This window comes from Ostrinia nubilalis, chromosome 2 (assembly GCF_963855985.1).
Source record: "Ostrinia nubilalis chromosome 2, ilOstNubi1.1, whole genome shotgun sequence".
Lineage (NCBI taxonomy): Eukaryota > Metazoa > Arthropoda > Insecta > Lepidoptera > Crambidae > Ostrinia > Ostrinia nubilalis.
Window position 1 is genome coordinate 1,323,159 of NC_087089.1, and position 15,374 is coordinate 1,338,532.

Genomic DNA, 15,374 nt, shown 5'->3' on the forward strand with positions numbered 1-15,374 from the left:
GATAGTTAAACTCTATCTAATCATAATCAGTAAATAGTTCAGTAAAGTAAATCATTCGGCCAATTTTTTGCTTCTGCAGTAGTTTTTTACTTGATGACTTCTTTTTCTACCTTTCACCCATGCCGAACCCAGAACCTCTGAGACGAGAGTCACATTTAGATTCGCATACATATTTTACGGAACCCTATTTTTTTCCAAAATAAAATTTAGCCTATGTTACTCGTGGATAATGTAGCTTTCGAATGGTGAAATAATTTTTAAAAACGGTCCAGTAGTTTTTGAGCCTATTAATTACAACCAAACAAACAAAGTTTTCCTCTTTATAATATTATATAAGTGTGGATTATAGCAAAATCACCGCTGGACACTCGACTTTTTATTTTGACCTACGTAGTGAAGTATTAAAAACTATTTTAACGAATCAAATAGCTGTCGCAGGCAAATTGTATGATTCCGCATTTTACAAACGGCGTCGTCAATTCACAAACGCTCGCTGTTCTATGAAATGCCGAAGGCAAAATGTAAATTGCCTTGGCACTTTATAATATGCCAAAACATTTGATAGCCAATTCAATCGCTGTTTACAAAATGCCGCGGCAAATTGAAGTATTTAGTTCTTTTTCTCACCACGCGAGGCGCTGCTAATCAAAACAAGAAAAATGGCGTCGGATAGTGGTTTTGTGATACAGAAAACAGTGCAAATTCTACGTATTCAAAGGACTTTTCACAAAAAAAGACATTTATTATACTTAGTGAGTTAAGAAATTTTTACGATTCACAAATAGGAGCAGTGAAAAAGCTATGGAAAAATAAAATAGTTTTTGAGGTTATCCGGCACGTAAAACACGCTAAGGTGACAATGGAATCTGGTGCTCGGAGGTCTGCTGCGGAATATATTGGTATAAAAAATATTGTGTTATGTCTTCTAGACTTCTTCTTGGTATAATTAAAATGTAAGACTTATCTAAAGAACTGACTATCGAAACTTATTTAATGTCATATTTTTATGTACCTACCTATAGGTACGTCAATAGTTTAAATTAGTCTAGTGTTGTTTTTGTTACGAAAATATTTTAATTTATTTATTTATTTATTTCCACACACATTATCACTATCTTTACAGGTACTTAAAACCTAATGCGATAGCATAACTTAATTACTTTAGGAGTAGCAAGTATTTTAGGTTTGTCTTACTTAAATAGATACCTACCTGATTTCTGAAATTATGTCTGATTTGTCCAACATGTATTTTATGATGGTCACCCTATTGCAACAATCATAGTCGAAATTTTATCAATTGAACGAGTTGCCAATTTGCCTTCGGCATTTCATAGAACAGCGAGCGTTTGTAAATTGACGACGCCGTTTGTAAAATGCGGAATCATACAATTTGCCTGCGACATAGCCATTACGCATATTGTAACCAATTTCAGCGTGATAATGGGCACATAAATAGTAGAAGTCACAACGTTTACAAAAGCTACACTGTGTCACGGGAACAAATAGATACAAGCAGCTGCATAATTTTAGATGTTTAATTATTTATAATTTTCATCTTTTCGTCCAAAATACCTCAGTGCTTGAAGACGAAAGTCTACAACCAATGTGTGTTACCAGTGATGATTTATGGCTCGGAAACGTGGCCTCTCACTATAGGCCTTATACAGAAGCTCAAAGTTGCACAGCGTGCTATGGAGAGGGCTATGCTTTGAGTTTCTTTGCGAGATCGAATCAGAAATGAGGAGTCCGTAAATGAACTAAAGTCGCTGACATATCCCGACGGATTAGCAAGCTGAAGTGGCAATGGGCAGGGCACATAGTAAGCAGAACTGACGGCCGATGGGGCAGCAAGGTTCTGGAATGGAGGCCGCGTACAGGAAAACGCAGCGTGGGACGTCCATCCACAAGGAAGCGCTGGACGCAGGCTGCTACCAATCGATCAACATGGAAAGCATTGGGGGAGGCCTATGTTCATCAGTGGACGTCCTATGGCTGAAATGATGATGATGGATTATAATTTTCATTACTGCACGAGCTGTATTTAATTAATGAGTAGGTGTATCTACTAAAAGTTGATTTTGAGCAAGTTATGAATGGTGCACGACTGTGAAAAATTTTAACGCTGAAAAGTTGAAAAATATAGATAATTTCTTAGTTTTCGAGTTCCTAGACTTGTCTTATGTAAAGTGTACTAATTATCTTGAAGACCCTACGTATGCCTAAACATTTATAATTACAACTAGAATGTATTTCCCAGCATGAAATTCGCGGATATCGTCACGTTTTTTTCCCAAATCCCTTACTTTTAAGCCAGACCAAAATCCATTGGATAGTCATAAAAAATGCAAAAATATTTTCGTACTTTTTTAACAATACAGTAGGATTAAAAAGTAATCTCATATATCGTCGCCGACTGTACGGCGAGAACAAACGATGTTTTCATAAAAATAACCATAAGCCCATAACTCGGCCTCGTAAATTGTATATAATGGACTGCGCGCGCGCACAGTGTAGTGAAATTGGAAGTGGGGCCACGAAACAAGCGATATGGAGCATTAGGTTACCGGTTGGCTAACTCTGTGGACAGTAAAGACTATAGATATTCCTTATTGCACTCTTCATAAAACTGAAACGACATTATAAAATGCGTATCAAAACTTATGCACTGTAATAAAAACTTTAACATTACAGTTTAAAATACCAGATTATGCAGCAGATAAATTAAAGTAGAGTACATAAAAATGTTGCAAATTAACAAACTTCAGCTTAATTTTGAGTTGGATATTCCAATCCTATCAGTAGTTCCATAATAATGCCTAATTCATAGGTTTTGTTTTGTTTCGTGTCGTTTTGTTTCAAACATAATTTAACACAACTAATGTCCCAAATGTCCCTGGTCATGCTTTAAGCTCGCCAGTGAGCAGAATCTCTAGAAATAAGCTTTTCTAATTGTAATTTCCCCAACAACTTTCCCGCTCTAATTCCAATCACTACTATGCCGGATTATCACACGGACGACAGATTTAATCATTGTATGCAAGTACCTCAGTTTGTATAGAAAACGCGCGGCACAACACACTGACAACGCGTCTGCGCGCGGGATTTTTTATATGAAATCACGCGGACCGCGGCGGATCGCGGTGCAGTGTGATAATCGTCTAATACTTTGTCTAAAACAGCACGTGTCCCAAAAACAGCGCGTTTCGTGGCCCGCAACCGATACGCGCACCGCGATACAGACGCGTGCACTTTATAGGCGATAAATCGGGCTGCCTAATAAAAACGCGGATCATAGTACTGCCAAGGGATTGCACCGGAAATTTTAACTGATATCACTGAGGAAACAGTTACAAGTTTAGATGGGAAAGGAAGTAGGAAATAGCTTAGATGCTGCAGGAATAAGGGAAACACAACGGTTTCTCCTTACGTTTTTGTTTATGATGTATCTATTAACCACTATCCTTTTCCTTGAGTTAATTCTTAGTCACAAACGCTGCTTCTTCTCAGCACTGGCCCATTTATTGTCCTGAAGCAGTGGCAAGGTTAATACTGGGACGTGTAAAAATGCTTTTTAAAAGCCTACTTGTAAGAAAAATTGCTTTATAGTAAATAGCGTTTATTTTTAGTTATAACCACAACTAGCAAGCAAATCAAGTAAAAAAAATCTTCCGATTTTTAACCTTAACATTAGGCACAGAATTTCAAAATACGGTCACTGCTATTGTCATCTACACTAATATTTTATAGAAGAATGATTTGATTGTTTGTATTGAATAGGGCCCGAAACTATGGAACAATTCTTTCACTATAATCCTACATCATTTCTGATGAACATAGGCGGTACGAAATTCGCCAGGTCGGCTATTTACTAATAAAGGTTTGACCAACGATTACTTCATTGAAGACTACTTGGTCATAAGGTACGAATATCTTAGGTAAAAGGTCTTGCTTCTCTTAACTCTATAGTCCTTCGTATCGTAAAATATTTTGTTCGAAGTTCATAAATCATCTTTACTGTCACAACTTCCCTTTCAATTAATTCTAATTGAACACGTTTTTGCCGTTAAGTTGCCAAAATAGGAACTAAAATTTATCTTGGAAGCAGATTTGGGACCTTAAAAACATCTTCTGAGCAAAAAGATTAAATTCTTTTTTATGTTCATTAAATAAACTACTTAAAAAAAAAACAGCTGGAAGATGATCATAAAAAGCAACATGCTTAGCATGAACGTGCTGTTCTCTAGGATCAAAATTCCAAAGATAGTTAAAAAATAAATGACAACCATCGAATTTGATTTTACGCATTCGATGAAGAAGGATTCCAAGGTTGAATAAAAAACAAATGACTGAGCTAGCATTTGAATATCACAGGATTCCAAAATTCAAAAAAGACAAAATGACCGCTGTCCCATTTGTTTTTATTTACGATTACACGCTTAGAGGCCAGGGTTCGATATGTAAAAAAAATACAAAAGACTGTGCTATCGTAGTTGTTTATTATTGACAATACCAAGCCAGGTGTTAGGACAGGAATCCTTGAAGGCAGGGCTGGAGTGGGCCAGGTGGACATCCAACAGTTCCGCCACGGGCAGCAGGCGAGCGGCTAGCGCCTTTAGCATGTCGATGACCTGGGGACCCACGTCCTGGGGCTTGGTGGCTAGAACCTCGATGGTACGGGACCGTATCGCGAAGTTGACGGTGTTACGGAGGTAGTACTGAAACGTGTCAGAAAAGCAGCATAATGTAACAATATTTTTGATAAACCATCCGAAACTATATATTTTAACTATAAAAAGCTTTGAAACATTACATACGAGTCCTTAATGCCAAACAATTGGCATTAAGGACTCGTATGATTGGACTCATTACAGCTTAAAGTAGCAAGTAGCAACTTGTACATTAGACAGCATTTCCCATAAATTGCATGCGCAGAAAAACTCTTAGGCTTGGTTGCACCATCTCACTTTAACTTTGACAAACGTCAAAAATCTGTCAAACTCCATACAAAAGGCACCGGTTATCGTCATAATTACTGTCAAAGTAAGATGGTGCCACCCACCCTTATTGTTTACAACCAAAACCAACATTCAAACATAAGTATTCTACGCTTCACACTACACTAAATGGCAGCCACAGGAATAGGCCTCCGTCGCTAATTCGCTATCAAAGCGAACCGATGTTTCAATATTCAACCATTTTAACAGTAGGCAATAAAATTAACATACCTGAATAAGTAAAGCAACTCCTAAATGCACTGGCTTAATCTCCATGGCTTTAAGTTTTCTCACAAGCAGTCTAGGCGTCAGGTCGTCTAGTTTCCCCAATTGAGCCAGGATCCTTGGTGCCTGAGTGAGAAAAAAAAAGAAACTGTCAATTTACTTTTAATGATGTTCGATGAATTCGACTTGACTGTTTAGTAAGAAGTATTTCAGATGAGGCTTTTCGTGGATGTAGCCTTTTGAACTATTAAGTACCTAGGTACCTACCAAATAATACTTATGATAAGCATTTTCCAGCACAAATGGGCTTCCACAGCAGGGTACTAACCAAGACAGTTAATGAATTCAAGACGGAAGAGCTTCTTTTTAATTATCCATTAATTAATTGATAGAGTGGTTTCACTAGAAATTTTGTTGTCCTATGAGACCACTTAGGTGTAATTTTTCTGGTAATTTTGAAGTACTTCACGTAAGCTTATCATTTGAAAAAGTACCCACAGTGAACATAATGTCGTACAGCCGTGCGCACGCGTGGAAGACCTGCACGTCGGCCATCTGGTCGTGCATGTCTCGGCTCTCCACCGACGTGTAGTATCTATGGGCCGTCTCTATGTTGCGTCTATGCTGGCACTCGTGTTGCGGGGTAGATGTGAGCTTAACTTTATTTGGACACTAGCGGTCGTACGCGTGGATCCAATTTTACTCCCTTAGGGGTTGAATTTCGCAAAATCCCGTCTTAGTGAGCACGTACATTCTAAAAGGAACCCCTATGCAAAATTTGAGACTCCCAGAACCTCCTTGTAGTTTCTGAGATTTCGTGATGAGTGAGTCAGTCAGTGACCGTCCACGACTTCTTACGCGTGGATCCCGGCTTACTCGCTTAGGGGTTGAATTTTGCAAAATCCCGTCTTAGTGAGCACTTACGTTCTAAAAGGAACCCCCATGCAAAATTTTAGACTCCTAGCACTTGTAGTTTGTGAGATTTCAAGATGAGTGAGTGAGTCAGTCAATTAGTGACCTTTTGCTTTTATATGCATACTAGCGGCCGCCCGCGACTTTGTACGCGTGGATCTCGTTTTACCCCATTAGGGGTGGAGTTTCGTAAAATCCTTTCTTACTACGTCATAACATCTACCTGCATGTCAAATTTCAGCCCGATCTGTCCAGTGGTTTGGACTATGCGTTTATAGATCACTATGTCAGTCAGTCAGTCACTTTTGAGTTATATAATTTAGATAGATGCTCTACTAAATATAAGCTTCTTTGAAATAAACCCAGGTACCCACAGTGAACATGATGTCGTAAGCCGTGCGCACGCGTGTAAGACCTGCACGTCGGCCATCTGGTCGTGCATGTCTCTGCTCTCCACCGACGTGTAGTATCTATGGGCCGTCTCTATGCGGTTGCTGGCACTCGTGTTGCGGGGTAAATGTGAGATTACCTTTATTTGGGCACTAGCGGCCGTCCGCGACTTCGTACGCGTGGATCCCATTTTACTCCCTTAGGGGTTGAATTTTGCAAAATCCCGTCTTAGTTAGCACCTACGTTCTAAAAGGAACCCCCATGCAAAATTTGAAACTCCTAGCAATTGTAGTTTCTGAAATTTCGTGATGAGTGGGTGAGTCAGTCAATCAGTGACCTTTCGCTTTTATCAATTGTAGATAGATGCTCACTTTTATATGCATTATAGATCGCTCTACTACTCAATGTAAGCTTCTTTTGAAATAGACTCAGGTACCCACAGTGAACATGATGTCGTACAGCCGTGCGCACGCGTGGAAGACCTGCACGTCGGCCATCTGGTCGTGCATGTCTCTGCTCTCCACCGACGTGTAGTATCTATGGGCCGTCTCTATGCGGTTGCTGGCACTCGTGTTGCGCGGTAGATGTGACCTTACCTTTATTTGGATACTAGCGGCCGTCCGCGACTTCGCGTGGATCCCATTTTACTCCCTTAGGGGTTGAATTTTGCAAAATCCCGTCTTTGAGCACCTACGTTCTAAAAGGAACCCCTATGCAAAATTTGAGACTCCCAGAACCTCCTTGTAGTTTCTGAGATTACGTGATGAGTGAGTCAGTCAGTGACCGTGTACGACTTCTTACGCGTGGATCCCGGCTTACTCGCTTAGGGGTTGAATTTTGTAAAATTCCGTCTTAGTGAGCACCTACGTTCTAAAAGGAACCCTCATGCAAAATTTGAGACTCCTAGCACTTGTAGTTTCTGAGATTTCGTGATGAGTGAGTGAGTCAGTCAATTAGTGACCTTTCGCTTTTATATGCATACTAGCGGCCGCCCGCGACTTTGTACACGTGGATCTCGTTTTACCCCATTAGGGGTGGAGTTTCGTGAAATCCTTTCTTACTACGTCATAACATCTACCTGCATGTCAAATTTCAGCCCGATCCGTCCAGTGGTTTGGACTATGCGTTTATAGTTTATAGTCTATGTCAGTCAGTCAGTCACTTTTGAGTTATATAATTTAGATAGATGCTCTACTAAATGTAAGCTTCTTTGAAATAGACTCAGGTACCCACAGTGAACATGATGTCGTACAGCCGTGCGCACGCGTGGAAGACCTGCACGTCGGCCATCTGGTCGTGCATGTCTCTGCTCTCCACCGACGTGTAGTATCTATGGGCCGTCTCTATGCGGTTGCTGGCACTCGTGTTGCGGGGCAGATTACCTTTATTTGGACACTAGCGGCCGTCCGCGACTTCGTACGCGTGGATCCCGGTTTACTCCCTTAGGGGTTGAATTTTGCAAAATCCCGTCTTAGTTAGCACCTACGTTCTAAAAGGAACCCCCCTGCAAAATTTGAGACTCCTAGCACTTGTAGTTTCTGAGATTTCGTGATGAGTGAGTGAGTCAGTCAATCAGTGACCTTTCGCTTTTATCATTGTAGATAGATGCTCACTTTTATATGCATTATAGATCGCTCTACTACTCAATGTAAGCTTCTTTTGAAATAGACTCAGGTACCCACAGTGAACATGATGTCGTACAGCCGTGCGCACGCGTGGAAAACCTGCACGTCGGCCATCTGGTCGTGCATGTCTCGGCTCTCCACCGACGTGTAGTATCTATGGGCCGTCTCTATGCGGTTGCTAGCACTCGTGTTGCGCGGCAGATGTAAGCTTACCTTTATTTGGACACAAGCAGCCGTCCGCGACTTCGTACGCGTGGATCCAATTTTACTCCCTTAGGGGTTGAATTTCGCAAAATCCCGTCTTAGTGAGCACGTACATTCTAAAAGGAACCCCTATGCAAAATTTGAGACTCCCAGAACCTCCTTGTAGTATCTGAGATTTCGTGATGAGTGAGTCAGTCAGTGACCGTCCACGACTTCTTACGCGTGGATCCCGGCTTACTCGCTTAGGGGTTGAATTTTGTAAAATTCCGTCTTAGTGAGCACCTACGTTCTAAAAGGAACCCTCATGCAAAATTTGAAACCCGCACTTGTAGTTTCTGAGATTTCGTGATGAGTGAGTGAGTCAGTCAATCAGTGACCTTTCGCTTTTAGCAATTGTAGATAGATGCTCACTTTTATATGCATTATAGATCGCTCTACTAAATGTAAGCTTCTTTTGAAATAAACCCAGGTACCCACAGTGAACATGATGTCGTACAGCCGTGCGCACGCGTGGAAGACCTGCACGTCGGCCATCTGGTCGTGCATGTCTCTGCTCTCCACCGACGTATAGTATCTATGGGCAGTTTCTATCCTGTTGCTGGCACTCGTATTGCGGGGTAGATCCTGTTGAAAATATTGTAATTTGTCAATGTAGCTTTCAAAGCTCCCTCGCGATGGGGAATAAATCCAGGTATGGTTCGATTATGGGATTAAGGTCTTCGTATAACCCCTTAGCTCGGTGAGTGCCACGGTGAGAGGTGATAACTACTCTTCCTTCTTTTTCCACATACAATCCAAAAAATAATCAAGCAGCATTAAGATGCTGCCTAATAAGTATTTATGTAAGGTGTTATCGTGGTAAAATAACTGTCATGTTCTGCATTAAAAAACAAAAAATATAGAAAAAAGAAAGTTGTTACTCGTGTAAAGATTAATCATTCATCCAATAATATTTTGTATTCATAGCTAAGGAACATCAATAAATTGATTGTAATTCGCGAGTATCTTAATGTTAAACTGAATAACGTTATAATTTAATCATACAAACCTTTGCAATATCGATAAGTTTCATAATTAGTGACGAGTAGATTCTTCTGCTAATGGCATCAGTTCGTCGAGACCTATAGTTATCCACTTCTCTGAAACAAAAAAGTTAAAAATAAAAAAACTCTCATCTGTAATAACTTATTAACGTGCATTCTGAAACATTTTTGGAAAAATGACGTCCATTATTGGACAAAGGCCTTTCGGTTAAACCGGTTCTGCCCGCATCCTAAATTTACTAGGAGAGTATTTCATATTCAGAAAATCAGACCAATTCCTGAAGCACCTAATCAAATTGGATGCATTTTTAATGCATATTGGATGTTTTTTCCATTTTTACAATTAAGATTTACCTCTTAACAATATACTTGATGACCAAAGACATGGTGCGGTTGAGGTAGACCTGGTTTTCCTTCTTCAAGTCAAACAGCAGCTCCTCCTCGAATCTGGAGTCCTGTAGAGCCTCCACGATGGCTTTGGCCAGTACTCTGTTTTCTTGAAAGTATTTCTGTAATAGAAACATGACTTTATTTCGTCTAAGTTTATTAAGATTTCATTGATTTTGAAATAGGGTGAAACGGGGTTTCGTAAAGTACTATAAGTGATGATGACACAACTCTCGCATTTGACAGAATTTGTTGCCTTTGTTTAAAAAAAAATAGACATAACTAGACTAACTCAACTAAATAAAGAATGAGTGTAGCTTTTAAGGCCCACTTCAGCATCAACTTGATGGTCCACTAGGTGGACCGACGATCTGGTGAAGGTCTCAGGAGGTGCCTGGATACGGGTGGCGCAGGACCGGTCTTTGTGGAAGGCCTTTGACCAGCATTGGACGTCTTACGGCTGAAACGAACGAAGCATCGACTTAAATGCCTTGAGATATTATTGTTAAAAATTGCTCCATACGTGTAAACTAACCATGGGTTTATTATGTGTATGTTCATATTAATATTCATAGGAAAGCGCGGGGCACTTAAAATATTACCACCATTAAGATAATCTTAATTAATTAAAACATTAACGAAATATGAAGCAACACGAGTAAATACCCCGACTTCCCATTAGTGTGGGCCGCCCACTTATCCCCTTTATCCCCTCTGAGCGATTCCCTTTCATCGTTCCTTGATACCCCCTTCTCCTCATGCCCGGAGTGTTAATAGTTAATCAGTGTATCATACTTAATAAGTGCGCTGGAGTAATTTCGTCCAGTTGACACTTGAGAGTTGGGACGCCGGGAGCTTGTTTGCAAGTGCGATAAAAATGAAAGTTTTGGTAAGTTTTTTTCTACTTATTCGGAAAATCTTTTTTAAGTCCCCAAACTTTAACCTATCCTGAACGTTTCGCCGTCTCCATTGTAGGAGCACACTCTCACTATTTTTCTAGAGGCAAATGGAGCATTTGGTCAAAACTTTTACGCCCGTATTCACATTACTGAGGTCTCACAGTGCGCGTGGACGCACAGGGTGACACACGAACCAATCACATAGCTCTATTCAACGCTATGCGTTTGATTTGCTGCTTCAATTAAGCAAGCATCGTTTGTAAATACTGGTGTTAATGTTTTGGATATCATTCCTATAAAGAAATTCCAATGCTTTTATTCGCTAGCCAAGTTTAATAAATTGGTTTAACTCATTAAATAGAATGTAAAAATCCAGATCCGTGATCCCATAAAATAAGTTTCTATTTCTGTGTTTTCTTACTCCAACAATACTTGCGCAAGCCATTATTAGCACAATATCTGTAATTTTGTCCTTGTTACTTATTGTTGTAACATCGGTTCGTACTCCTCCATTATGATAGCGCATATGGTAGAGCCAATTAAGACTTCCTCTCCGATTTCCGTTTCCGTCATAATACCTACTATGTACAATTTTTCCCTGAAACAGCTAGGTCACAAAAATAACTTCCATCCTTAACTATTTAATTACCAGGACTAGCTAAAATGCACGAGAAACTTTTCAAAATGTTATTAAATTAATTTATACAATTAGTACTTTCTACCGCACGAAAAACTGACTATTATCCAGCCACAGTAGTTTTAAAACAGCAAATACAGTCCAAAAACATCCGCAACGACAATATCTCAGCTCATTACCGTACTTTATACATTCGCGAACGTTTGAAAACTACCGCATTGCGCCCCAAATTAACATGCCGCTTCCAACCTCGACGTTCGGACAGGGTAATGCACGGCCTGTTAAAAACAACAGTTTATTCCCATAAAAGAACAACCGCGTCCATTCGCTACGCCTCTCGACGTACGGAAATCTGGTTAAATCCGACAATAAACCGCGGAACAAAACAATTAGAATCACCTCCTGAACATTCGCCACTGCCGCCCCGAATGCGCCTGCCAAAAAGACAACGAACGGCACCATTCTCGGATACGAAATCCACTTTAACTGCCTATTCTCATTTTATTTTAACACTAAAAAGCGTTTTTTGTGCGCGAATATGCTGTATTTTAACGCAGTCAGTGGTAAGTGCGGCTCGCGACTTATAGCCTGGGAGCTAGGAGAGAATTTATAGAAGTGCCTACCTAAGTAAGTTTTTTATCAAAATTTGTGGCCTTAATTATCTTGTCTGTCTACCAATGGTATGATTTCTATTCTTAATTCTAATTCATCTAATTACACACATTATAAAATTGTAAAGTAAAATGATGTTATACTTTGTAGAAACTATATTTTTATAATTGTTACATGAATATAGTTTGAAGCAGCATTGTGTAATTGGTTATATTTAAATCACCAAGAGGCGAAAATCTCATTATTGTTGCTTTGTCTAGTTTTCATCCCTTATTTACCGATATTAAAACAACTCTACTCTACAAAATATTACATCAAGCTCCCGGACTACAATATCGTTTATTTTATGCAAGTGTTTCAAAAACTCCATAGCATTAAAAAAGCATAAAACACACGCCTATTTCGCGATAAGGATTTGTTTTATTTGTGTTTTTATTGGACAGTGTGTCGTTTATTTGAGTCGATCTCGCGAATGATGGTCGACGTTTTACAGATGATAAAAAGTTTTTAAATACACGCTGTCAAACAATCTCGTTAAAAAATGTTCACTTGTTTATGAAAAGGTTTTTATTTTTAAGTTTCTTCACTTCGTTTTGAGATAGGTGCACAGGACCATGCAAATAGAGCACAGGTAATAAAATAAAATTAGTTATAGATAAAGGTACCTGTGCTGGCGATATTTTAGTAGGTTATTGACGATTTGTAAGCACTATTTAATAGTTCATGCAAATATAAGAACTATGATTTTTACATTGATAGCTTAGATAGTATTAGAGACGTAATAAGTAGGTACAACCCGTATCGCAAAACTTCTTAAGACAAACGAAGAAACAGAAAAAATCTTTTTTTTTATGCATAACAAGGCAGGTTTTAACCACACACTTTTGAAATGTTCTTTTCTTTTTAAATGGAGTGTAATTTTTACGACACCAATCCCGTTCACATGCCTATTATACAGAGCATGTATAAAATGTGTTGATCGGTCGGCGCGCAAATGGAATTATTTATCATATTAATTAACACAGACGCTTTTCTCAAACAAGTTAAATATTTCAAGTTATAAAAACCCTTCGCTGATATTTTATTGTGCGGCCTGCTGAAAAAATAATTGATTTCAAATACTTGATTATTTTGTGGAATCTTTGTATTTAAAATGCAACCTCAATGTTGTATTTTATAATTCATTTTAAATTTTATTTTCTTTCATAAACTTCCAACAATAACTTCGGGCTTTTATTATGTCGGTTAAATATGGATAAACGGTTAACTTGTTTGTTTGTTGCCGTTTTAATGGAATGATCAAGCTGCCTTCTCAATTTCACGTAGCGATCAATTTACCTATCAGCCCATAACCATTATGTCAAGATAAAAAGCTAAGTAATCATTTATGGAATTTTTTAAAGAAATGTTTTAAATCGAGAACATAATGACTCTTTGGTAATCTATACTTATAACATTCTAAGACTTATAATAAATCTGTAGAGAGGTCAATTCTGTACATGAAATATATCTTCAAAATAACTATCAGGGGGTGATTAGTGATCGATACTGATGCCAAAAATACAATCAGTAAAATTTTTGTCTGTCTGTCTGTCCGTCTGTATGTTCCTTATAGAAACAAAAACTACTCGACGGATTTTAATGAAACTTGGTACAATAATTATTCTTCATACTCCTGGGCAGGTTATATGATACTTAGGAATTCCCACGGGAACGGGAATTAGCAGGAAAATCCTTTTTTATGAAAAATCTAAACCGCTTAAGTTAGACGCTTGAAATTTGGCATGCAGGTACCTTAGTAAACTTAAAGCTTATATAGTTACAATAGGATATTGCAAAATGAGGCCGCGTACCGGGAGGCGCAGCGTGGGACGTCCACCTACAAGGTGGACCGACAACATCGTAAAGGTAGCAGGGAAGCGATGCAGGCCGCTACCAATCGATCAACGTGGAAAGCATTAGGGGAGGCCTATGTTCAGCAGTGGACGTCCTGTGGCTGACATGATGATGATGATGATGATGATTGCAAAATTCCCTCGGGAACGGGAGATATCGGGAAAAAACATTTGTATGAAAAAATCTAAACCGCGTAAGATAGATAAAGGGGGTAAAACGGGATCCACGCGTACGAAATCGCGGGCGGCCGCTAGTTATTGCATCTTGTAAATTGCAATATTTTTCGTAATAAATATGAGTTTCGTCCGCTACTTCTTCTTAGCACTACCCGATGTTATCCTGAAGTAGTGGTAGAGCAAGCTATATTGGGACGTGTTTATGTGTCCCGAAAAGGGTCTAGATGCTAAGTTATTAGCATGTAAGTCCTAAAAGGTAATCTAATATCTTAGCATGTGGGCCCTTTTCAGGACTAGCAGTATTAAAGAATATTTTTCAGTACATTTTTGTCTTTTCTATAAACAGTTACTTCATGGGATTTTTTACACAGATTTTTTATAAGTTTTTCTTTTTATACAGTAAAAATACTAACTAGGTACCAAAGTATATTTTAACAATTTCGAAGATTCTTTTCCCTGAGAATATTTCACCCAAGTATAGCATTAAGCAAAAGGATGATCGCTCATACAAACAAATCACTTCCTCTACACGACAGATATTCCTCGAACGTCGCAAACGTACACTCGTGCCATAAAAAGTTTATGATAATGGGATGTTTTTTGACTTGTTAGGGTAATGTGGAGGGTTTATTGTTCCGCTGTAATTATGGCGCGGATGCAAGACCATGGATGGAGACAAAGGAATCCGTTTTATCACTAGTAGTTTGGTGTTTGAGCTGTGGCCGACATATTGAATTTCCGGATCATTAAATTAAGGCTCGGTTTCTACCAAGGTTCCAACCAGATTTCATTCTCTGAATTTCATACAATCTGAATGAAATCTGATTGGTTCAAAACATTTCTCCCCTCTGCTCCGACTTGGTGGAAAGGCCTCAGACATACTTCTGACAAGCAATGAGGTTAAATCTTCTGGAAATTCTATATTTACCTACTAAAATTCGTGAAAACTATTCGATTTTGAAATGATAACACAAGATTTCTTCAGCTTCAAACTTATATTTCAGCAAAACAAAAAATATACAATGACCACCGAAAAAGGCGGGGTTGAATGAATAAACTAAATGACACCAAATGTCAAATAAAAAAAAAAAAACCAAGGCAAGGACATCTAGTCATACAGCCTACTGTTAAAATTTAATTCCAACACTCCCACTAAATTTTATAACATCTTATGATATACATAAGCTTAAAGTTAACATACTAACATCTCTTAAACTAATAGAAATATGCAAAGGGTATACATAATAGGTACACAACAAAAATAAACTACACATACTATGTGTTCAACTTAACAATGCATTCTATTCAACATAACAGTGTATTCTAGAAATATATAACAAAACATACCCATCAATTATCAGATAAAATTACATC

The 15,374-nt window shown here is 38.7% G+C and overlaps 1 protein-coding gene across 1 annotated transcript; it reads right to left on the reverse strand.

Annotated features, from left to right (window-relative positions):
• Positions 1-4,477: 4,477 nt before the first annotated feature.
• LOC135085910 (uncharacterized) lies at positions 4,478-11,871 on the reverse strand. The gene is made up of 5 exons (XM_063980698.1): positions 11,716-11,871; positions 9,748-9,902; positions 9,399-9,489; positions 5,226-5,345; positions 4,478-4,715 (listed from the first exon to the last, which is right to left on the reverse strand). Exons 1-5 carry the CDS (start codon positions 11,776-11,778, stop codon positions 4,482-4,484), a joined length of 663 nt encoding a protein of 220 aa, XP_063836768.1. The 5' UTR covers positions 11,779-11,871; the 3' UTR covers positions 4,478-4,481.
• Positions 11,872-15,374: the final 3,503 nt, after the last annotated feature.

Excerpts from the sequence above, each read along its gene's own strand:
- LOC135085910 (XM_063980698.1), bottom strand. The coding sequence starts at position 11,778 with ATGGTGCCGTTCGTTGTCTTTTTGGCAGGCGCATTCGGGGCGGCAGTG. Across the intron at positions 9,903-11,715 it reads CAGTGGCGAATGTTCAGGAG|AAATACTTTCAAGAAAACAG; the intron begins GTGATTCTAATT and ends TTTCTATTACAG. Across the intron at positions 5,346-9,398 it reads AACTTATCGATATTGCAAAG|GCACCAAGGATCCTGGCTCA; the intron begins GTTTGTATGATT and ends TTTCTCACTCAG.